The sequence below is a fragment of the Ranitomeya variabilis genome, chromosome 2 (assembly GCF_051348905.1).
Source record: "Ranitomeya variabilis isolate aRanVar5 chromosome 2, aRanVar5.hap1, whole genome shotgun sequence".
In the NCBI taxonomy this organism is placed as follows: Eukaryota; Metazoa; Chordata; class Amphibia; order Anura; family Dendrobatidae; genus Ranitomeya; species Ranitomeya variabilis.
The window spans coordinates 329,062,792-329,086,855 of NC_135233.1; the positions used below are offsets into that span (position 1 = coordinate 329,062,792).

A 24,064-nucleotide genomic window follows, 5' to 3' on the forward strand; every position below is an offset into this window, starting at 1 on the left:
CTAATTCTTGAAAAATGGAAAAAAATAGATATTACATTATGTTGCCAGTTTGTTCATTCCATGCCTAGAAGACTTGGTGCTCACGTTAAAAATCAGGGTGTATTCATTTTTGCATCACCTAATTTTCATTTGGTAATTAAAGTTGTATACATTAATCTTTCTTTCATGTTAGGAGTTAAAAAAAACTGTTCTATGAAACTTATTTTTGTCAAAAATTTGGAAATTGTTCTTCAAAGGGTGTGTACTCATTAATGCTGAGCATTGTAGGTCCTTACTTTGCTACAGGTTGGCATTGACTTGTTTATGAAACCAGACATGACTTATATTATGGTACCAGCATTGTTAAAAGATTGTCTCTGCCATTTTTGATTAGCTTGTTTTCATCCCAAGCAGGAAACCCCTAAAGCAGTATTTTCCAAACCTGAGTAAGCTAATTAAAATTTTGTAAAATTGTTTCCTCTTTTGGTAAAAGCACATTTTCCCATCATTACCCAGTGTCCTAGTATATTCCTATTATGATGAAAATAATAATAAGTGTCAAGATCCCTCAGGTGACAAAACGTTTTATGTGGGTTAAAAGAATCTATTAATATAATTGCCTTTTAATGTTTTCATTTCCTGTTCTGTCCAGATGTCACTGTATCCCAGAATTCCAAGCAGAGGAAGTTCACCCACCGCCATATTGGGACACCCAAGTGATGGGTGTCTCAGTATAGAAACTGCTGCTTATACCAACCTATTGCGCGGTACCACCAGCGGAACACTGTTGCACCACACACTTACACACACATACACACACAATCTATATGCCGTATGCACCACACACAAACACTCGCGCAGCCTCTTGCACGGTACCACCAGCGGAACACCGTCGCGAACACGCCGCCGCCAGGACCAGCCGAATGATTCACTGACTGCCGCCATCTTTGTACAAGAGGAGCACATGCGCAGTTTTAATGTGACCGCCGCTATCTGTCTGCACAAAGATGGCGGTGGTCTGATTTACTGCGCAGGTGCAGTGAATCATTCGGCTGATCTCGGCGGCAGATGCACGACGTGTTTACAGGCAGAGGAAGCCGGTCACATTAAAGGGGTTTTCCCATGAACAAAAGTTAATTTGAAAAATTGACTGTGTCTGACCGTGTACGGAGCATACCACATCTCATGGGCAGGGGAGGAAGCAAAAGACAATACTGACATTACAGCAGGGGATCATAGTGGATTCATTTTGTGAGGTAAAATATTTCACTGACTATTTTTTAAAAATATTTTACCTCACAAAATGTATCCTCTGCGATCTCCTGCTGTAATGTCAGTATTGTCTTTTGCTTCCTCCCCTGCCCAGGAGCTGTGGTATGTTCGGTACACGGTCAGACACAGACAATTTTTAAAATGAACATTTGTTCGTGGGAAAACCCTTTTAAAAAGCAAATATCAATGCCAACATGGCTCCTTCTAAAAAGTATGCCAATGACAATGAAAGGAAAGCAGCAAAGGCACAACGTCAGACGCAACAAAGGGCAAATGAGACTCTTGAAGAGCAACAACATCGCTGGGACAAAAACAATGCATATAAGCGTAGGCGTCAAGCACATCAGTTCCCTGATGCAAAAGTCATTAGATTATCACAGGATGCCATTAGGCAACAACAGTGCCGCATGCCTGCCCCCATCGTGACATTACCACCCTCCGCATCAGGCCTCCATCTAGTTTCTTTATAAGTGTTTTTAGGGAATAAGGCATGTGGATAGGTAGTTTATGTATAGTAGCATCATTTTGTTTTTTAAATGTTTCTTTGTTCATTTCTAAATGGTCATTAAATATTTATCAGATACGTCACACTGAACACTTTCCTTCGTCTTGCATTATATGACTTGACTATAACAAGATCATCTTAAAGGGAACCTATCACCCCGTTTTTTTCGGTATGAGATAAAAATACTGTTAAATAGGGCCTGAGCTGTGCATTACAATAGTGTAGTTTGTGGACCCCGATTCCCCACCTATGCTGCCGAAATACGTTACCAAAGTAGTCATTTTCGCCTGTCAATCAGGCTGGTCAGGTCGGATGGGCGTGGCTTCTTCCCCCAGATATTGCGTAGTTTTCCGTTGGTGGCGTAGTGGTGTGCGCATGTCCAAGGTCCCCAATCCTGCACGGGGGGGTGAAAATAGCAGTGATGTCCGTTATTCCATTGGTGGTCGGTGGGCGCGGCCATCTTCCTTTGGCCGCGCGTGCGCAGAAGCGGCGCTCTGCTGGCCGCGGCTTCAGGAAAATGGCCGCGGGATGCCGCGCGTGCGCAGATGGAGATCGCGGCGGCCATTTTCCTGAAGCCGCGGCCAGCAGAGCGCCGCTTCTGCGCACGCGCGGCCAAAGGAAGATGGCCGCGCCCACCGACCACCAATGGAATAACGGACATCGCTGCTATTTTCACCCCCCCGTGCAGGATTGGGGACGTTGGACATGCGCACACCACTACGCCACCAACGGAAAACTACGCAATATCTGGGGGAAGAAGCCACGCCCATCCGACCTGACCAGCCTGATTGACAGGCGAAAATGACTACTTTGGTAACGTATTTCGGCAGCATAGGTGGGGAATCGGGGTCCACAAACTACACTATTGTAATGCACAGCTCAGGCCCTATTTAACAGTATTTTTATCTCATACCGAAAAAAACGGGGTGATAGGTTCCCTTTAAACAATTAGAAGAATCAAATACAATTTAAAGTTCACGATACCTTTCTTTAATGAAACATCTCCTACGTAAGGAATAGGGCTCGATATCTCATTTCCATCTAAAGTTAAAACACAACCGTATTATTTTTATATTTGTAACTCATTGTGACTCCTATGATATTCTGGACAGATATCATGTGTTCTTGACTTGGAATATGACTTAGAACTACAGTAATTATATCGATGGACTATAACATTAAACACATGTTTGTTCTGTTTGCTAATGTGACCATTGACCCTTTGTTTTCTGTTTTGAATAAATGGTATGAATATCACTATAGTAATAGAAACCAATATAATTGTTAGAAGAAACCTACATTTGTCACCAATTATCCAGGTCTTATTTCGGGAACATTTAATAACATTGAACGTTTAATACTAAATATTACATCATATTGTTGTTCATATTCCGATGTGAAGTTCCAATCACTTAAAGATGTCAATATGTCAGTGGTTGTAAGAAAAAAATGATTATGATATTAAAATTAAATTAACAGATCAAGGCCAGAAAAATATTACCATTTGAGAGTCATGGCAAGCTTTCAAGACTACTTGAGTCTTTTCACTTGAGTAGTCTCGAAAGATTGCAATTTGTTTCCATCTTTTCGGATAGCCATTAAAACTTATCAACCACTGAGAACTCTCAAATTTTAATATTTTTCCATCTACTTTGTACACGGTACAAAGATATATATTTTTGCAGATCAAGGCTGATATTCATATAGGTTGTTTCCTATTACTAATCTGCAAGCCAATAATCCGTTTTATACAAATTGGAAGGCATGAGCTACAAATTATTTTGACTCTGGTATTCTAGTGATACGTATAGTTTTAAAGGATAAATGGAATAAAAAAGGTCTGCATTTTCTTAAAAAACATTAACGATCATTAGCTATGTCAGATTTTACTGTTCACTCCAATTCAAGTACATGAGGCTGTTGTAATACCAGACACAATAAATATAACAACGAAATGTTCTACACATTCAGTATCCAATCATGACCAGAGTCTATGAGGTGATTCATCAAAGTGTTATCATCAGAAAACTGAAACTTTGAAAACTTGATAATTTTTTGTGCAACGCAGAATTTCACAGCAATATAAGCATTTTAATGCCTGTTTCAAAAATGGATGGTGCTGGAGAGAAGCCATGGCGGGGCTATGCCAACACATCAAGTTCATGAATAGCACCAGGGTTTCTTATGCAAGAAATGTTACTCCAGTCTCTGACTAAAGTAACATTTCTGGCAAGACTCACAGAGGTGCATGCCACTATTAAAAAGCCCTGAATTAATTAAGTCATGTGATTCTTAAATAATTTGGCCGATCTCATTTTTACATGGCCCTCAATAAGACTGGCATAGAAAACACCAGTCTTCATAAATTTGGGTATTTACATTGCTGCTTTATGGACTTTAAAATTGTTGTAAAGTGCTGTTTTATCAATCTATATAAGTACAATACACTGGACCTAATAAATCAATCCTCACTGTTTTACACCATCGTTGGATGTCTATTGGTTCTTTAGAAGCAGCTCTGGAGGATCATTTCCCTGGATGATGTGTATTGTGGAGGAGCGGATGCTGATCATTGGTGGTTTAAATAGAGACTTCTATCTTATGAAACCCCTATATAAACACCTGACTCTGGATGTGAGTGGGTACTGAATTTGCATAGCCTTATGTTTTTAGTAGTCCAACATTATATTTATTGTGGCTTTTCTGCAAAACGCGTTCAAAGCTTTCTTCCCCATTAGCAGACACAGCCGATGGATACAGGTGGTGCTGCTTTGTAAAGAACAAAATAAAAGCAGAAACTCTTCTTTAAACATGTCCAACTTATTAAATGACTCATTCAGACACCCGCTTTTCATGTACAAGTGCTATCCTTGTTTTTCACAGATAGCACTCATACATTTGATAGTCCATAGGGCCATTAACATGTCCATGCTTTTTCGTGGAACAAAAAGTCAGCGGGAAATCGCTGAGACATGTCTGATTCTGATTGGGGGTCGGATAAAAATTGGCAATGCAAGTCAATGGGCCCGTGAAAAAAATCTCACAGCATGTAGATGACATCCCACTGCGGTCTGATTTTCACAGACTGTCCGAGGTGGAGAAACTTCTTTTTTTTTCTTTTTAGTTCTCCATGCTTGAGAAAACCTGATGATGCTCAGATCACACTCTGATCAAAGTCTGATCATAATAAGGCCATGTTCACACTTTGCGTTTTTTACCGCGGATCCGCAGCGATTTTGATGCTGCGGGTCCGCAGCAGTTTCCATAGCGTTTACATTAACATGTAAACCCTATGGAAACCGCAAACTGCTGTGCACATGCTGCGGGAAAAACCGCGCAGAAACGCAGCGGTTTAAAACCCGCAGCATGTCACTTATTTGTGCAGAATCGCAGCGGTTCTGCACCCATAGAAATGCATTGAACCGCTTACTTCCCGCATGGGGCTGTGCCCATGTTGCAGGAAGTAAGCGGCTAATGTGCGGTTGCTACCCGGGGTGGAGGAGAGGAGACTCTCCTCCAGCCCCTGGGAAGAATAAATAGTGTAAAAAAAAAGAATTAAAATAAAAAATAATGCTATACTCACCTCTCAGCGCTGCCCGCGGCCGGCCGGTCAGAGTTGCTGTGCGAGCAGGACCTGTGGTGACGTCGCGGTCACATGACCGTGATGACGCCTCGGTCACATGACCGTGACATCACGAAGGTCCTTCTCGGCACAGCATCTTTGGAACCGGAGCGCCGCGTGCAGCGCCGAGGAGATCCGGACATCGGAGGGTGAGTATAACCAATTTTTATTATTTTTACCATTACTATTGATGCTGCATATTGCTGCATATGCAGCATCAATAGTACAGGAGTAATCCCGCAGCGGAAACCGCGGAACAAACCGCGATAAATCTGCAGGGATAACCGCAGCCGTTTTGCCCTGCAGATTTAGCAATTCCGCTGCGGGATAAACCTGCAGAGCACACTGCAAAGTGTGAACATGGCCCAAAAGGTCTGTGCTCTGCATCTTACCAGGTTTTAGCTATTTCAAGTAGGTGCTCTGAGATGAGTTGGAAATGCAGTGCAATCCATGACCAACATGTAATAGAGCAAAAGGAGCTAAACACATAGGACATAGGTTTGTGGGAAAAAATTTAATCACTGAAATCCCCCATTCTGGGCTCAGCAGTAGTGATGAGCGAGTGTCTTGGGCGTGCTCGTAGATTATGATTGTCGCCCCATCTGGGGGATTTGCGGCTGTTAGACAACCTGAACACATGCAGGGATTGCCTGTTTGTTAGAGAATCCCCACATGTATTGAGGTTGTCTAGCAGCCGCAAATCATGCAGCTGCGGGGACACAAGCATAATCTACGAGCACGCCCAAGATACTCGGAGAACACCCGAGCATGCTTGGAAAACTCGACTAGCGAGCACACATGCTCATCACTACTCAGCAGTTAAGAGGGTGGTACTAATCAGTGACTGACAGTTATCTCTGTATATACACTGATCAGGACCACCCCCTTCACAACGAAGCTTAGGGGTTTCAATGATTGAACCTGGTACTGAACCTTTTCCCATAAACCTATATATCAATCTGTTCAGCTTATCGAATTCTATCAGATTCTGTCCCTGAATTGTGCAGCATTTATTAACTGCTTTTTAAGTGGCTCTAGTTTCTGGACTGGACACTTTTCCACTAAAAAACCAAAGAGTAACTATAAGAATGTGTAAGGGCCTCTTCCATTTTAGTGAACTACATCCAATTTTTAAAATATCTCTTAAGATGACCATGGACAATAATTGGCTATTAGTAGATCCTATTTTTTACCTTGGGATCCATCAACAAGATCAACACTATCATTCTCAGTTTGGCCTTAGTGGATATTCTCCTAAAATTATTTTTTAAGAACTAGCATGTGAACTTTTAATTTACCTGTTAACTTAGCAGATTTTTCTTCCGAAGGTCCTAGCTGATTGATCTACAGAAAGAAAACATGTATTAGTGCAAATTAGTAACTAAAAGAAAATCCTCAATTCAATCTGTTTCCAAACAATGATATTAAAAGGGACTTGTCATGTAAAAAAAACTATTAACTTGCAGATATGGGGTTAATCTGCAGGTTAATAGCTTTTCTGACACTGTGCAGCCACTGCACGGATAGCCCTGCTGCCAGGAGGAAATTAACATTATTGCTTCGGACATCCTTGGGCTTTCAGTCATTGAGGTGTGGCTGGCATGGCTTCAGTCACCATTCAGTGCATAGTGAGTGGCGGCAGTAACCATTCCTCCGACAGTGACTGACAGCTGGCTCAGCATTTGGGCCGACAGTCAGTGAGCGGCGACTGAAAGCCTGAGGCTATCGGGGAAAATTACTTTTTTTTATGTTATTGATTTATTAGGTTTATTTTTTTGCGCAAAGTTAAAAAAAATATATCAACAGATAATTTTACTTGTAAATTCAAGTCTTGATAAGTACATTGTCATAAGATCTGCTGCAACACTTTCCAAGGTATCCAATTTCCCTTTCAACTTGTTCTAAAAAATTATTGACACCTTTCCAAAATTGTGGGTAAAAAACTTTGTTTCAAGCATGTGATGCTTGTTCAGACTCACTTATGGCAAGTAACAGGTGTGGGCAACATGAACATCACACCTGAAACCAGATAAAAGAGGAGAAGAAGTTGACTCAATCTTTGCATTGTGTGTCTCTGTGTGTCATACTAAGCAAGGAGAGCAGAAAGAGGAGAAAAGAACATAATCAAGAAGTTTACAACGCATGGCACTGTAGCTAATCTCCCTGGACATGGAAGGCAGAGAAAAATTGATGAAAGGTTGCAACACAGATTAGTCCAAATGGTGGATAAGCAGCCCCAATCAAGTTCCAAAGACAATCAAGTTGTTCTGCAGGCTCAGGATGCATCAGTGTCAACGTGATCTATCCAACGACATTTATGGCAGGAGTACCCCACTGATGGGACAAAGACATTAAAAAGCTAGATTGCAGTTTGCCAAAATTTACATAAGTAAGCCAAGATCCTTCTGGGAAAGCGTCTTGTGGACAGATGAGACCAAGACAGAGCTTTTTGGTAAAGCATATAATTCTGTTTACTAAAACTGGAATAAGGCCTACAAAAACCCCCCACAGTGCCTTCAGTTAAATATGGTGGAGGGTCAAAGATGTTTTGGGGTTGTTTTGCTGCCTGAATAACAATTTGCCAAAAGGCAACTAATCCCTAACTACAGACTTAACCCATTACTTGCCAAATTAGAAATTTTCATTTTTTTTTTTTATGACAGATTTTTAATGATTTAGGTCCTAGTGAATCAGAAACATAATTTGCTAAATTTTTTCAAGTACGGATTTTTCAGAAAAGGGCGTCCCAATATTCAATTAAAAATGACAATGACATGATTTCCTATTTTAAAAACATTCATTTTACAAACACAACACAAAAAATTGGACCTAATTATAAAAATTATAAAATCTTAGTTGCTAGAAGCTAAAGATTAGGTGTCCCAAAAAAGGACATTGGTAGATAATGGGTTAAAATATAACTTTTATTAACAATACCAATAAGGGAAATATAAGAGTTAAAAATTGCACTAGTCCGCTCAGTATAAAGAGGACACTAATATATGATCCATTGGACTCAGGTCCTATATCATATTCATTGTCCTAACATGAAATTCAATTATAGGCATACGGAACAGGTGCGGCTGCTACCTATTTACCAAATCTATTGCCTTACTAAAGCTGCATAGTGCATATTAAAATATTGCCCTAAGCCTCCCCAACATGTTTCGCTAGCTTCTCCAGAAGAAGCCAGCGGCGAAACACGTGTCAGGGTGTGGGGAGTCCACTCTGCTACAATTTGAGGTGCATTATCATGTGATTTTGGGTCCTAGCTTTTATATCTTCCCCCACTGTTGGGTTTAAGCCATTGGCTGTGGAGATTCCTTTACTTCAATGTATACATTGGCAGTGATTGTTCCTTGAGGTTATTTGACTGGTGATGACTTGTATAGGGGGCCCCACATGGAATATGGTGACTATTTGCACATCTTTTGCATGAGATTTACTACTTGATTAACCCTTTGCCTCTCTTTTTAATTATACTTAGTCATTTTTTCCTCTTTTCCTGCTATATATTTATCTACCTCAATTTATATCTGTTTATTTTTTCAACAATTGAGTATATTTATTAATTGGTTTTGTGGCTCTCCCATGTGAGGCACTCTGCTATTTTAACATTGGGTTTTTCTATGTTTTAATCATTAATTAATAAAGTCTCATTATTTTAATATGATGGATCTCTTCTATTTTTCTGGTATTATTAGGTACTAGAATCTGTTGTTACTAGTGTTGAGCGATACCTTCCCATATTCAAAAGTATCGGTATTGGATTGGATTGGCCGATATCCTAAAAATATCGGATATCGCCGATACCGATACCCGATACCAATGCAAGTCAATGGGACACAAATATCGGAAGGTATCCTGGATGGTTCCCAGGGTCTGAAGGAGAGGAAACTCTCCTTCAGGCCCTGGGATCCATATTCATGTAAAAAATAAAGAATAAAAATAAAAAATATGGATATACTCACCCCTCCGACGGCCCCGGCTCTCAGCGGTGCAACCGGCAGCCTCCGTTCCTAAGAATGCAGTGAGTGTAGGACCTGCGATGACGTGGCGGTCACGCGACCGCTCACGCGACCAATCACAAGCCGCAACGTCATCGCAGGTCCTACACTCACTGCATTCTTAGGAACGGAGGCAGACGCTTGGACTGGTGAGAGCCAGGGGCCGTCGGAGGGGTGAGTATATCCATATTTTTTAATTTTATTCTTTATTTTTTACATGAATATGGATCCCAAGGCCTGAAGGAGAGTCTCCTCTCCTCCAGACCATGGGAACCATACGCACCGCACACGCCGAAGATGACTGGGAACTTATAGGAACTTCCGATTCCGATTTCCAATATCACAAAAATTTCGGAACTCGGTATCGGAATTCCGATACAGCGAATATCGGCCGATACCCGACATTTGCAGTATCAGAATGCTCAACACTAGTTGTTACATTTGATTTGAAGTGCCATTCCGTTTGATTTTGTGGACACTTTTCTGCTAACTTACTGTATCTGTATGTATTTCTCTATTAGGTCAGAACTGATTATAACCATTACTGAATATATCATTGTTCATTTATTAATCTGAGCATCCTGTTTAATGTTTCCTTTTCCTTTAAATGGGTTTTCCATTTTTAGAAAAAATGGATTGCAAATAATTCCTTTAATGTTTATTAACACATCAAGATAGTACTTGTCCTGCCCCCCTCCAACATGGTCTTCCCGCCTTTGCTCCAGTTTCTTTGTTTTAGTTGAAGTGGTTACATCACGCTAACAGCTTACATCACTGCTGCAGCCAATTACTGTGCTCAGCAGCTCTGCCGAAAAAGACGGGATGGGACAAGCTGCTGAGGTCAGTGATTGGCTGCAGTGGTGATGTAAAGGCTAGGTTCACATTGCGTTAGGGCAATCCGTTTAGCGCTAGCGCTAGCGGATTGCGCTAACGCAATGTATTTGTAGGGGCCGCGTTTAGGGGTCGCGCTAACGTCCCTGCTCTCGCAGATCCCCGATCTGCGAGAGCGGGGAACGGACCTCGGGCGCGCCGCAGACGCTGCAAGCAGCGTCCGAGGCGCGCTACAAAAGAACGGCACATCGCTAGCGTGAGCCGAAAAAGGCACGCGCTAGCGATGCGCTGCAGGCGAAATTTACATTGCTGTCAATGGGTGCGCTAACGGACCCGTTGCACGGCATTAATTGCAACATTTTTGCCGTGCAACGCTGTCCGTTAGCGACCACCCACTAACGCAATGTGAACCTAGCCTTAGCTGTTGAATGACATAATGGCTACAGCCAAAACAGAGAGACTGGAGCAGTGGCATGGAGCCTGTCCTTGAGCGATGGAGGATGAGTACTGTCTGTCTGTGTTATTTTATATTACTGTAATCATTTTAGGTCTACTTTTCTAAAAGTGGAGAACTCCTTTTGAGCTGTGATATACATTTAGTGGTAGGCACTGACCGGGGGCAGTGACTGCATGAAACTTCCAATCTACACACACATCTATTAACAAATTGCCTTCACAAAAACAAGAACAAAAGTTATGGGGAGTAAAAGTGCAAAAATTAAAATTTGACCATAAGGGATTAATGACTGCCAGAAGAATAACAGAGGGGGAACACCTTAAATACAAGCATAGACCTTTTATTTAACAGAGATACAGACAAAGTCTGCCCACAGAGCCAAATTAGAGAAAGGGATCCTCCAATAAAAGGGAATTAGGGATCTCCACCAGAACTGATTAGTCAAGGGATTTAAATTATTTTTTACCCCTCTCTTGTCATTTGTATATGGTCTAAGTGTCTTTTAAAAAATAGTGCTGTTGTGTTCCTGCCCCTGAAGACACCAATCGCGTTATGTTGTATTGTAGGGTGTATTATGTCATACATCTTTTGTAATATTGTGTCTTGTAATGTATTGTGTATAAAGTAAGGGTAAGATAAAGTTAATTTTTGGGACTAGTAATAAAAAGTGGCGCCAAGTAACACAATGATTTGATATCCTGCAGCGAAGCCAACAATTCCCCACAAAATAAAATTGTGCGATAAAATATAATGTTATCTAATATATAAAGCTGAATGTGTGTATGTGTGTATGTATGTATGTATGTATGTCCGGGATTGGCATCTGAACCGTCGCAGCTACAGCCACAAAATTTTGCACAGTCACACGTCTGGACCCCGAGAGCATCATAGGCTATGTTGTGAGGCGAAATTTTAACCCCGCGCATTCCAATTGACCAAACAATTTTGCCCCTATCTACATAATGGGGAAAAAATGAAAGGAAAAGTGTTGGAGGCAAATTAACAGCTGCCAGATGTGAACAAGGGGGACTTAAAGAATGAGAGCGATGGCGCCAAAGAGTATATACTGTACAGTTGCTAAGGTGGGGCCCCGACATGGGATAATCACCACACCACCACGGGGATATGAACACACACACAAAATGCGCCACACACTACCACGTGCTCGAACACATATATCACCCTCAGCGCACATTTCACCACACATACACCAACCTCGCCACATAAAAGTCGAAACACAAAAGTCGCCGCTCAAAACTCGCCATGCGCAAAACTCTCCACATGCAAAACTCGCCACACGTGCAAAACTCACCTCATGGAAAACTCGCCACACGCAAAACTTGCACACACAGAAAAATTGCCACATGCACAAAAGTTGCAACACATGCAAAAGTTGCCTCACACAAAACTTGCACATACTCAAAAGGCACCACACATAAAACTCGCCACGCACAAAACTCGCCATGCACAAATCTTGCTGCACACAACTTGCTACACTAACCTGTCACATGCAACTCGACACACAAAAAGTTGCTACACGCATGTCGCCACACAAAAGTCATCTCACAAAAGTCGCTACATGCATGTCGCCACACGCAACTCAACACACACAACTTGACACACGAAACTCGCCCTAAAACACACACAAGTCTGGTATTATCCTTCAAAAATAAAAATCTGATTAATAAGCAGACAAACTACAAGAGCAACAAATGTACCATATAGGAATCCGGCAGCTGTCAGTCACATGACCAGTCTATTATGTGTATGTGTGAGCTAATATATACTGCCAGGGGGTGGGCTTACTGTTGGCTGGGGATTTATCAGGCTGCCAATTTAGCTTACAAATACTGTGGTAAAAATACTGACCAAATAACGTGTGAACGAGGGCTAATACAGGAGGAGATGACATACAGATATATACTATATACAGGAGGAGATGACACACAGGTATATACTATTTACAGGGGAGATGACACACAGGTATATACTATATACAGGAGGAGATGACACACAGATATATACTATATACAGGAGAGATGACACACAGGTATATACTATATAGAGGAGGAGATGACATACAGGTACATACTACATACAGGAGGAGATGACATACAGGTATATACTATATACAGGAGGAGATGACACACAGGTATATACTATATACAGGAGCAGATTACCTACAGGTATATAGTATATGCAGGAGGAGATGACATACAGGTATATGCTATGTATAGGAGGAGATGACATACAGGTATATACTATATACAGGAGGAGATGACACACAGATATATACTATATATAGGTGAGATGACACACAGGTATATACTATATACAGGAGATTACATACAGGTATATCTAATATATAAAGCTGAATGTGTGTATGTATGTATGTATGTATGTGTGTATGTCCGGGATTGGCATCTGCACCGTCGCAGCTACAGCCACAAAATTTTGCACAGTCACACGTCTGGACCCCGAGAGCGTCATAGGCTATGTTGTGAGGTGAAATTTTAACCCCGCGCGTTCCAATTCACCAAACAATTTTGCCCCTATCTACATAATGGGGAAAAAGTGAAGGGAAAAGTGTTGGAGGAAAATTGACAGCTGCCAGATGTGAACAATGGGGACTTAAAGAATGAGAGCGATGGCGCCAAAGAGTATATACCGTACAGTTGCTAAGGTGGGGCCCCGACATGGGATACTCACCACACACGGGGATATGAACACAAACACAAAATGCGCCACACACTACCACGTGCTTGAACACATATACGACCCTCAGCACACATTTCACCACACACACACCAACCTCGCCACATAAAAGTCGAAACACAAAAGTCACCACTCAAAACTCGCCACGCGCAAAACTCGCTACATGCAAAACTCGCCATATGCAAAACTAGGCTCACGCAAAACTCGCCACACGTGCAAAACTCACCTCATGGAAAACTCACCTCATGCAAAACTTGCACACACAGAAAAATTGCCACATGTACAAAAGTTGCAACACATGCTAAAGTTGCCTCACACAAAACTTGCACATACTCAAAACGCACCACACATAAAACTCGCCACGCGCAAAACTTGCCATGCACAAATCTTGCTGCACACAACTTGCTACACTAACCTGTCACATGCAACTCGACACACAAAATGTTGCTACACGCATGTCACCACACAAAACTCATCTCACAAAAGTCGCTACATGCATGTCGCCACACGCAACTCAACACACACAACTTGACACATGAAACTCGCCCTAAAACACACACAAGTCTGGTATTATCCTTCAAAAATAAAAATCTGATTAATAAGCAGACAAACTACAAGAGCAACAAATGTACCATATAGGAAATACGGCAGCTGTCAGTCACATGACCTGTCTATTATGTGTATGTGTGAGCTAATATATACTGCCAGGGGGTGGGCTTCCTGTTGGCTGGGGATTTATCAGGCTGCCAATAGCAACCAATCACAGCTCAGCTTCTATTTTGCTACAGTTAATTAATCTGAGCTCTGATTGGTTAATATAGGCAACAAAGACATTCTCAGTATAACAAAGCTAATATATGTTGTGAAATGCTTCTATTAGCTTAGTTTTTGCCTTTTAATAATTACATTTCCATCTATTTGTTTTGTGGTTTTTGCGTGCAGAATAAATTTTTGTTAACACATTCTATTTTGCTAACAGCAGTCATTAACCCGGGCGAAGCCGGGTAGTACAGCTAGTATATATATATATATATATATATATATATATATATATATATATATATATATATATATATACACACCTGACCGTGTATATAGGTTCGCGCTGGAAAAGACGGCAAGTAAGCCAAATAGCTATCCACAAATTTGGAGAAACCAACAGGCACCAATGCAAAAGTACATGAACCTGCGTGGTTCAGATATAGGGCCGAAATAGTCAAATACAGCGTTATAAAGGCAGCGGTAGAAAGGACATAACAAGCTCACCCGCTGTGTAGAATTAGCGCAGGATGCCTGATGGTACTGTCATGCGTCATGGTAACTGACTGCCGGCCGGAAAGTAAAAGCACAGCACAGCAGTGACGTCACCGCTGTGCTCTGCTTTCACTTTATGGCCGGCACTCAGTCAGTGCGGGAAGCGGACGGCGAGGGACCTGACGGACACCGGAATGTGAGTATGTACTGTTTTTTTTTTTTTACATTTACGATGGTAACCAGGGTAAACATCGGGTTACTAAGCGTGGCCCTGCGCTTAGTAACCCGATGTTTACCCTGGTTACCCGGGGACTTCGGCATCGTTGGTCGCTGGAGAGCTGTCTGTGTGACAGCTCCCCAGCGACCACACAACGACTTACCAACGATCACGGCCAGGTCGTATCACTGGTCGTGATCGTTGGTAAATCGTTTTGTGTAACGGTACCCTTAGCTGTCAGTTAGAGTCTGGTGTGCAACATGAGCAGAGCTGCATAGAAAGGTGACCCTAAACAAGAGGAGACTAAGCATGAGGGATAGTGTGATCCTGGATAGAAGTGACCGATGAGACAGAGTGGCTCCTGCACATGTGTCCTCCGAACTTCAGAGCTTGCAACACAGAAGGTAATGGACCTAAGCAATACTGAGTACAACTGACTAGTGGGGATCCCGCATGGAAGGTTTCCAGGGTGCCAATAGTGGGAGAAATAGGACGCAAAACCAAAAGAGCAAGTAGGGATTCTTGCTGATCAAGAAAGTAGCGTTAAAACGGTTTTGTGGTGGAGTAGAACAAAAAAGTGTGCCTCACTATCCCTGGAATAAACTACAGAAGAAGGATATTGAGAGTGAAAGATGCTTTATACTGTAAAGCAGGGATGTGAAGCTAAAATACACAGAGGACCAAAATTAAAAACTTGGACAAAGTCACAGGCTGGTCTTGACTGCAGCCTTGTGAATCCTCCCACTGCATGCACTGAGCGCTGTGAGGATTCTCCAGTGTCAGCACTGGGAACACTGTTTTTGGCACGCTCAATATTAGTATATTGCATGAGGCCAGGAACAGTCTAGTCAGGTTCTGGCCAGGAGTTTGCATATCGCATACTTGACTGCTGTTTTTGGTGCTGACGGTGGAGAATCCTCACAGTGAGCAGTGTGCGCTGGGAGGATTTACAAGTCTTTAATGAATCTCAAGATGACTGTGGGACTGTAGTGTAGCTGAAATGGGCCTCCCAGGTAAAACACCAGGGAAATGGGCCTCCCAGGTACAACACCAGGGAAAGGCCATCACTCCTTCAGGTACACAACTCCATACTATTTGCTGCAGGGGTGAGTGACCTCGCAGGGATGTGCACTAGATGCAGGACCCCAGGCACTTTATGCAGGACCCCATTCCTGCTGTAGTGTGCTTTGCTACAGAACTTGTGTATGAGAGAGAGTAGGAGGGGAGGAGGGGTGATGCTGGATGTCTTTTTATAGTTCCTTTTAAGATGGCAAATTTTGGATCTTGAAGAAAACAAGTGAAATTTAAGCACACTAGTAATTCGACAAGACTGACACCAAAAGCCTCAAGAATGTAGGACAAAACAAGTGGTATGGAATGAAAATTTAAGCAAACCTGCAGTGCTGTAATCTTCAGCCCAGGAGAGCAGTACGTGTGAGGAATCCCTGCTGTATTTCTGAATGGCACAGGAGTGAGTGCAATTCTCCTACCCATTCCTCCCAGCAGAGGCAAGCTGCGGTCACATGGGGATTTACTATGTACAGAAGAAAGGTCTTATCTATCCTTACACAGAAGCATCTCTTGTCAGGTCACCTGCTGGGACTTCCCTTCTCTGATGGGACAGAACAGTGGGTGGTTCTGAAGAAGGGCCGGCAAGTAACATTACATTCACTGTGCACAGGGCACTTGCTTGTTTCTGATGCAGCTCCTTCAGACTGCAGGACAGGGATTGGAGGGCCGCCTTCCTCGTGGGCCAAATGTTATCAGTTCACAGGCCAGATTTGGCCCGCGGGCCAGAGCTTGACAAGTGCTTTAGTGGAAACGTCCATAAGGCTCTGTGCCCACTATCCATTGTATATAACCTTTACCAAGTTATCACCCAGTAAACAGTTTTTGTTGGAACAGAAGCCTCCTTCATTGAACTCTGAATCAAATGGTCCTGGCCAGTCCACACCACCGGCTACATACGGCCTACACGGGCATGATGCCCTTACAGAACAATTCTACACACAAACCAGAACCCACACTCATATGTAGCGCGCTGGGGTGTAAAAGGATTCGAGTGCCACACCCCCGGCTATTGCCCCGCACTGTGCTACAAATCCCTTGACTCTGCTTCATCCCACTGGCTGGGCCCCCGATAGTCTCATTACCTTCTCTTCTGGTCTGTTTGATGTCTGATCACTGCACCTAATTAGTGGCCATAAGAAGGGGAAGAGACCAACTGGAAACCTATCTGACAGAACGGGCAGGGGATTTATGGGTAAGTATGTGCTACTTCTTTTTTTTATAGCACTCAGACCACATGAAGATTACAAGAAAGTAGAGGAAAACCACTTTAATACCATCTCTCCCCTACATGTTTTTGAAACAAATTGTCATAAAAACCACAAACAAAGATGTGCAATTTTCCTTTTTGTACAGGGGACTTGTTAATGATCGAAGACCTTAAAAAGTTTGTTGCATGTGGAGCGCCCCCACACCGCCGCAGGGCCGAGGGGTACCCGGAGCCGGGTCTCTAGGTCTCAGTCCTGGGGTTGTCACGGTGGCTAGACCCGGTCCGTGGCCCTGTCCGTCAGTGGGGGACGTCCGGTGAAATAGGTGGTAGTAATGGTAGCGATGTAACGGTGCGGTTGTGGGGTGTAAGTCGCGGTAAATAATGAGGACACCAGTTTGCAGTCTCTTTACCTCTTTACTGGAGATCTCTGAGTCCTCAGTCCAGAATACGGTTCACCAGGCTGCGCAAGTCCGGCCGGTCCAATGGCACCTCCAGAGCCCTCCTCTCAGGTGGAAATCTGTGCCTTCCTTCTAGCGCTATGTGTTGTAGTCCTTCCCTGCTGTGCTCACGGAAAGTGACCCCACAACGGTTGTGTCTGTTTCTTAAGTTCCCTCACAACTCGATTTGATGTTCCTCTGTAATCCACCCCTTCCCTGTATTCAGGTTGGAATGGCACCCGTTTGTCAGGTAGGCCTGGAGTTCTTCCGGGACCCTAGAGACGCCCCTCTCCCGCAATTGCCCCCCAAGACTTCATAGGTGATATGTGGTAGACAGCCCGCCTGAGACCGACTGTCCTGCCGCTGTTTGGAGTATGGCTTGAAGCTGTATTCTAATCCACTCCCTCGGCGTTCCGGCCACCGGTATTGCGCCTCAGCAGGGTGCTGCCTCTTTCAGCACAACCCCTGCTGGTATTCTCCTTCTGCTTGATCTCGTTTCTCACTCAGCACAATCTGTCTCGCTTCTAGTCCTTTCCTTGAGTCCCGCCGCTTCCAGGAGCCTGCGCGGACCCGTTACGTTCTTTCAATGCCAAGCCTCTGCCAGGATCCCACCCCTGGCAGAGACCCTACAGTCTCTCCCTTCACAACACCCCCTGCCACAGGGTGTTGCTCCGTTCAATCCCGTCAGCGTTCTCTCTAACTTTCTGCCTGACCCCCAGTTTACCCACTATGGTGGGGAGTGGCCTAATGAATAGCACCCTTAGCTCCCCCCGGAGGCCCAGCTATGAAACATATTGGTGTCTGTGATACCTGATTGGAGGAACTCCTTCGGTGCCATCGAACGTACCATGGCTCCCCTTAGCGGCGAAGCCACAGTACTGCAACGACCAGAACTCTGGGGCGCTGCACTCCCCCCTGGTTAAACACAGTACTCCGGGACTGGGAAGAAAAACAACAATACAGATTAGCAAAAAGACATACAATTTTGTTGAGTGCAAAACGATAAGTATACTTGAACAGGCTTCCCTTTATGGGAGGTGAGGACACTTTTAACGTTACAAACATGGTCAACATTATAAATTACAGGCTATGCATAACTCCTGTTACCCAACCGGTTATTCTACTTAGTGCAAATTCTGGAACAATAAATTAACATTGCCTTTAGGAAACATACACTCTTAGTTTACCAAAGGCCTTCCTATAATCACATTACAGGGTAAGGTAACTTCACATTCTCCTACTTTGAACCTGCAGGACCGCCTGTCCCTATGGCACCAGACCTACTGCCTCTCCTTTCTTTTACAGGACCGCCCTGTTCATCCAGGGCCTACTGCCTTTCTCTACTATACATGGTATAGACATAACATTCCTTTCGTTTAAAGAACTCTGAGCCAGCTCTACTCGGCTCCTTTAAGGACTCACTCTCTAACCCCTACGGGTTCACTCTCTGTCCTTAGTAACAAAGTAACTTTCAATGGGGACGCGGGGTTTACCTTCTATCCTCACCTTCATTATTACTTTGCTTACTTTCAACTATGCAGACCTCTATCTCTACCCCTACGGGCTCTCTGCATCTTTTCTTTCTGCAAAACATTATTTAGACATTTCAACAAATTCAACACATATAACTTAGCATGTAAAACAGTTACATTTCTTTTCAAGGCATCATTATGGCATTACTGTTCTGCAACAGTATCTCTCTCAAGTTCAGTTTCTCACATCCCCTTTAAGAGGAGACCAAGTCTTTCTAAGGTAGCTCGTCTTCTCAGCCTACCGGCCCATGCAAAGGTTCCGGCATGGTATCTTCGCAAAGTGTCTTTAACTAGAACCGGTAGGAAAGGTATCTTCACAAAGTGTCTTTGGCTCAAACAAATAGGGCAAATATCTTCGCAAAGTGTCTTTGGCTAAAACCAGTAGGGTGCACCTTTAAGAAGGTGCAACTATTTACAAAAGAAAGTTCGAATCATGCACTGTTCATGAGTTCTCAGTTTGTATAACATTGTGGAACAAAAAGCAAAAATGAAAGTGAAAGCAAAAATAAAAAGCAATAGGGATCCCGGGTAAACAAAGGGATCCCTTTAAGAGTTAACCCAGGACGGGTTTTAGCAGCAAAACAGCAAGGAAATAAACAGTTAACTATTTACAGTTTCAGGTTTCCGAGGTTTAGTTGGACGGCTTCCAGGGCTGCACCTGGCACTTAACCCTTCTTGGCCTGGGCAAAGTGAGGTCCAGGGTTACACCCAGTGCTGGACAAACGCCGTTAATCCGTCTTTCATGTATGGTTAAATCATGCGCAGCGATGGAGGTCTGCGCAGCTTGAATATGGGCATTTGCTGCAGCAGAGGTAGCGGCTGCTGCAAGATCAGTCACTGGAACGGAGTCAGCAGCTGTGGCACTAGCAGTCACTGGAGTGGTGTCGGTCGTCAGGGCAGGGTGGCTCTTCCTACCTGCTTCAGATGCGGTTCCTCCGGTGCCGGTCTGCTCCGTCTCCGCTGGGGTCTGGAACGCTGGCTGCAGGGCCTTGTTCTGCGACGCTGTCATCTCTGCTTGCAGCACTTCGCTTTCCGGCAGGGCCTTGCTTTCCAGCTTCGGAGCGCTGGGACTTCTTCCCTGCTCCGGACCAGATGAGGCTGCCGACAGATGTCCGGTGAGGCTCCTGATGATGGCCTTCTTCCACCCGGCCTCGGTGCTCAGCTGCGTCCGCCGGGGTCGGTCGCTGAGCTCGTCCACTCCGGCCTGCAGGAATTCAGCATCAGCGGTGGAGGCCTGGTTGCGGTGCCCCTCCGGGTGGCTGGGGGAGTCCTCTGCTCCGACCCCACGCTCCGGCTCCGGGCGGCTCGCCATGGCGTCCTCCATGTCGCTCACTTCTTCTTCCTGGTCCTTTTCCCGCTCTCTCCTTCGTGGGCGGTTTCGTTTTCTCTGTCTCCGCCCCCCATTAAGGATTAGGAGGCGGATCTCTGCTGCTGACGGACACGTCCTCACTGCACAGAAATATTTAGACTGGGCGGCCATTATTCTTCGCGCTCTCCAGCTCGTCTACGCCCACTCCACGCCCCTCTTCTCTTCCTGTGCTTTCCTCAGCGCTGCAATGGCGGCGGATTTTGGCGGCAAATGGCACAGCACACAGTCTTGCAATAAAGTACAGTCCAAGCACAGTAAATCACAGTCTCTAGGCACACATGACCTGATTCTTCAGGCTTAAGTAGATCCTGTTCGTGACGCCAAGTTGGAGCGCCCCCACACCGCCGCAGGGCCGAGGGGTACCCGGAGCCGGGTCTCTAGGTCTCAGTCCTGGGGTTGTCACGGTGGCTAGACCCGGTCCGTGGCCCTGTCCGTCAGTGGGGGACGTCCGGTGAAATAGGTGGTAGTAATGGTAGCGATGTAACGGTGCGGTTGTGGGGTGTAAGTCGCGGTAAATAATGAGGACACCAGTTTGCAGTCTCTTTACCTCTTTACTGGAGATCTCTGAGTCCTCAGTCCAGAATACGGTTCACCAGGCTGCGCAAGTCCGGCCGGTCCAATGGCACCTCCAGAGCCCTCCTCTCAGGTGGAAATCTGTGCCTTCCTTCTAGCGCTATGTGTTGTAGTCCTTCCCTGCTGTGCTCACGGAAAGTGACCCCACAACGGTTGTGTCTGTTTCTTAAGTTCCCTCACAACTCGATTTGATGTTCCTCTGTAATCCACCCCTTCCCTGTATTCAGGTTGGAATGGCACCCGTTTGTCAGGTAGGCCTGGAGTTCTTCCGGGACCCTAGAGACGCCCCTCTCCCGCAATTGCCCCCCAAGACTTCATAGGTGATATGTGGTAGACAGCCCGCCTGAGACCGACTGTCCTGCCGCTGTTTGGAGTATGGCTTGAAGCTGTATTCTAATCCACTCCCTCGGCGTTCCGGCCACTGGTATTGCGCCTCAGCAGGGTGCTGCCTCTTTCAGCACAACCCCTGCTGGTATTCTCCTTCTGCTTGATCTCGTTTCTCACTCAGCACAATCTGTCTCGCTTCTAGTCCTTTCCTTGAGTCCCGCCGCTTCTAGGAGCCTGCGCGGACCCGTTACGTTCTTTCAATGCCAAGCCTCTGCCAGGATCCCACCCCTGGCAGAGACCCTACAGTCTCTCCCTTCACAACACCCCCTGCCACAGGGTGTTGCTCCGTTCAATCCCGTCAGCGTTCTCTCTAACTTTCTGCCTGACCCCCAGTTTACCCACTATGGTGGGGAGTGGCCTAATGAATAGCACCCTTAGCTCCCCCCGGAGGCCCAGCTATGAAACATATTGGTGTCTGTGATACCTGATTGGAGGAACTCCTTCGGTGCCATCGAACGTACCATGGCTCCCCTTAGCGGCGAAGCCACAGTACTGCAACGACCAGAACTCTGGGGCGCTGCACATGACTTTATGTATGCAAGTGCTCTACTGCATAAAATGGGCCGCAAAGCTCCCTGCAGTGGAAAGTGTGCGCTGTGTAATTGCCTGGGGTCTGTATATAGGGGATCTGTTCTCGGTGTCTATATTAGTTTAGGAGTCTGTGGTCTGTATGTAGGAGATATGGTATGGAATCTATAATTCTTTAAGAGATCTGTTTGTAGGACGTTTGGTCTGGAATTTGTATTTTCTTTGGGGTCTGTTTAAAATTATAGGAGCCACCACCAGATTTATTGTCCACAAACCTCCACCAAACTTTATCCGGCCTTGGCTGCTCATTCGGTCAGTTTAGTAGGTACTGCTAACAGAGGCTCAAATAAATGTGACAAAGGAAGGTGTGCACACTGGACCTTTACAAGGCCACTTGTTAAAGGGACTTCATTATTAATCCAGCGACATATTCCTTTAATGTAATAGAAGTTTCTAATCCCCAATTATTCTTCTATTTCATATCCTAAGGGATCCAGCAAGTCAAATCATATTTATGTAATCTGAGAATAGCATGATGTAGGGGCAGAGACCCTGATTCCAGCGATGTGTCACTTGCTGGGCTGCTTGCTGTAATTTTAATTGAATCTTGCTTTTTCTGCTGCAGATCTAGAAGTGCTCAGAATGCTGAGTCCTGTATAACCCCGCCCACACCACTGATTGGTAATTGCTAATTAGTGATGTGGGTGGGGCTACTAGTTGACTAGGAGGCACACGATACCTAGTCCTGTAGTAATAATCTCCTACTGATAAAATACTGATTTTATTGAAACAGCAACATACAGCCTAGTACCTGGCACATCCCTGGAATCAGGTTCTGAGCCTCATACATCATGTTGCTATCAGATTACATAGCAAAACCTTTTGACAGATTCCCTTTAAGTATTTTTATCAAAGCATAAGTGAAAATGTTAATTTACATAGTCATATTATCTGATGTGAATGTGAAATTCGACAATGGTCTACAAGGGTGAAAGCTGTGGCTTTGGTTTTGCTTAGGAAATGACTTACAGACACAGTATTATTAGTAGTATAGGGTCGTAGGAGTAAGCTTGGTGGATCTCAGCATTTTATCACTTAGAACCTACATTTATTAGAGAATATGTGACGATTTCATAGGTACTCGTAATTGTTACATTAGTGTAGAAGTCCCATTACAAATACTCAGGGAATTATGACTTCAAAGAGGAAGGTTATTAGTTCAAGACCTTATCAGCCACAATGTAGACGACCAATAAGAAAAATCCAAGACCCCAATTGGAGTGGCTAAATAGATGCATAAGTAAGCAGTCAGCATGTGGGGTGCACAGATATACTATTAGTAATAGAGATCCCTCAAAACCGGGAAATCATCATAACCACAGCAGTAAAGTATGACAGCGGAATAGCCACAGCAATTTATAGGAAAAATGCCCTATGTAGCTTATTATCTAGCTAGGTGACAACTATATATTAATTATTCTTCTTCTTCTGGTGTTTTATTGCCTCTGTTATCCATTTGTTTTACTTTTGTCATTTCTCTTGTCATTTCTCTTGCTTGCCATATCTCTACCCCTAGGTGTGATTCACTTTGTAAAATGAGACCTGTCTCAGACATGTCCGTGTGTATGGGGGTGTGCAGATCTCGTGGATTGAGTGCCTTTGCAAAAGGACTAAGAAGCTGGACTCTAAGCCAGGCGGGCTATCCAGCACTACTGTATGGACTTGTTACTTTATGTTTTACTTTATGCAGGACAAAGGCTGTACTTAAGTTTTCATGTGATGTGGTTTGCAAGGACTGAAATAAAACAGCTGTACTTCAAACAGGAACGGTTCCTGTGATACCCCAGATCGCTCCTAAGTAGTGTTGAGCGATACCTTCTGATATGCAAAGGTATTGGTATCGGATTGGATCGGCCGATACCAGCAAAATATCGGATCTCGCCGATACCGATACCCGATACCAATGCATATCTATGGGACACAAAATATCGGAATGGTTCCCAGGGTCTGAAGGAGAGGAAACTCTCCTTCAGGCCCTGGGATCCATATTCATGTATAAAATAAAGAATAAAAAAAAAAAATATTGATATACTCACCCCTC

The 24,064-nt window shown here is 44.2% G+C and overlaps 1 protein-coding gene across 1 annotated transcript in view; it reads right to left on the bottom strand.

Annotated features, from left to right (window-relative positions):
* Positions 1-24,064, bottom strand: part of CD40LG (CD40 ligand) — a 48,292-nt gene that overhangs the window by 16,416 nt on the left and 7,812 nt on the right. The window contains exons 3-4 of the mRNA XM_077285280.1: positions 6,677-6,722; positions 2,741-2,797 (exon numbers count right to left, since the gene is read on the bottom strand). Coding sequence (XP_077141395.1) covers positions 2,741-2,797; positions 6,677-6,722 — 103 coding nt within the window. The remainder of the gene's footprint in view (positions 1-2,740; positions 2,798-6,676; positions 6,723-24,064) is intronic.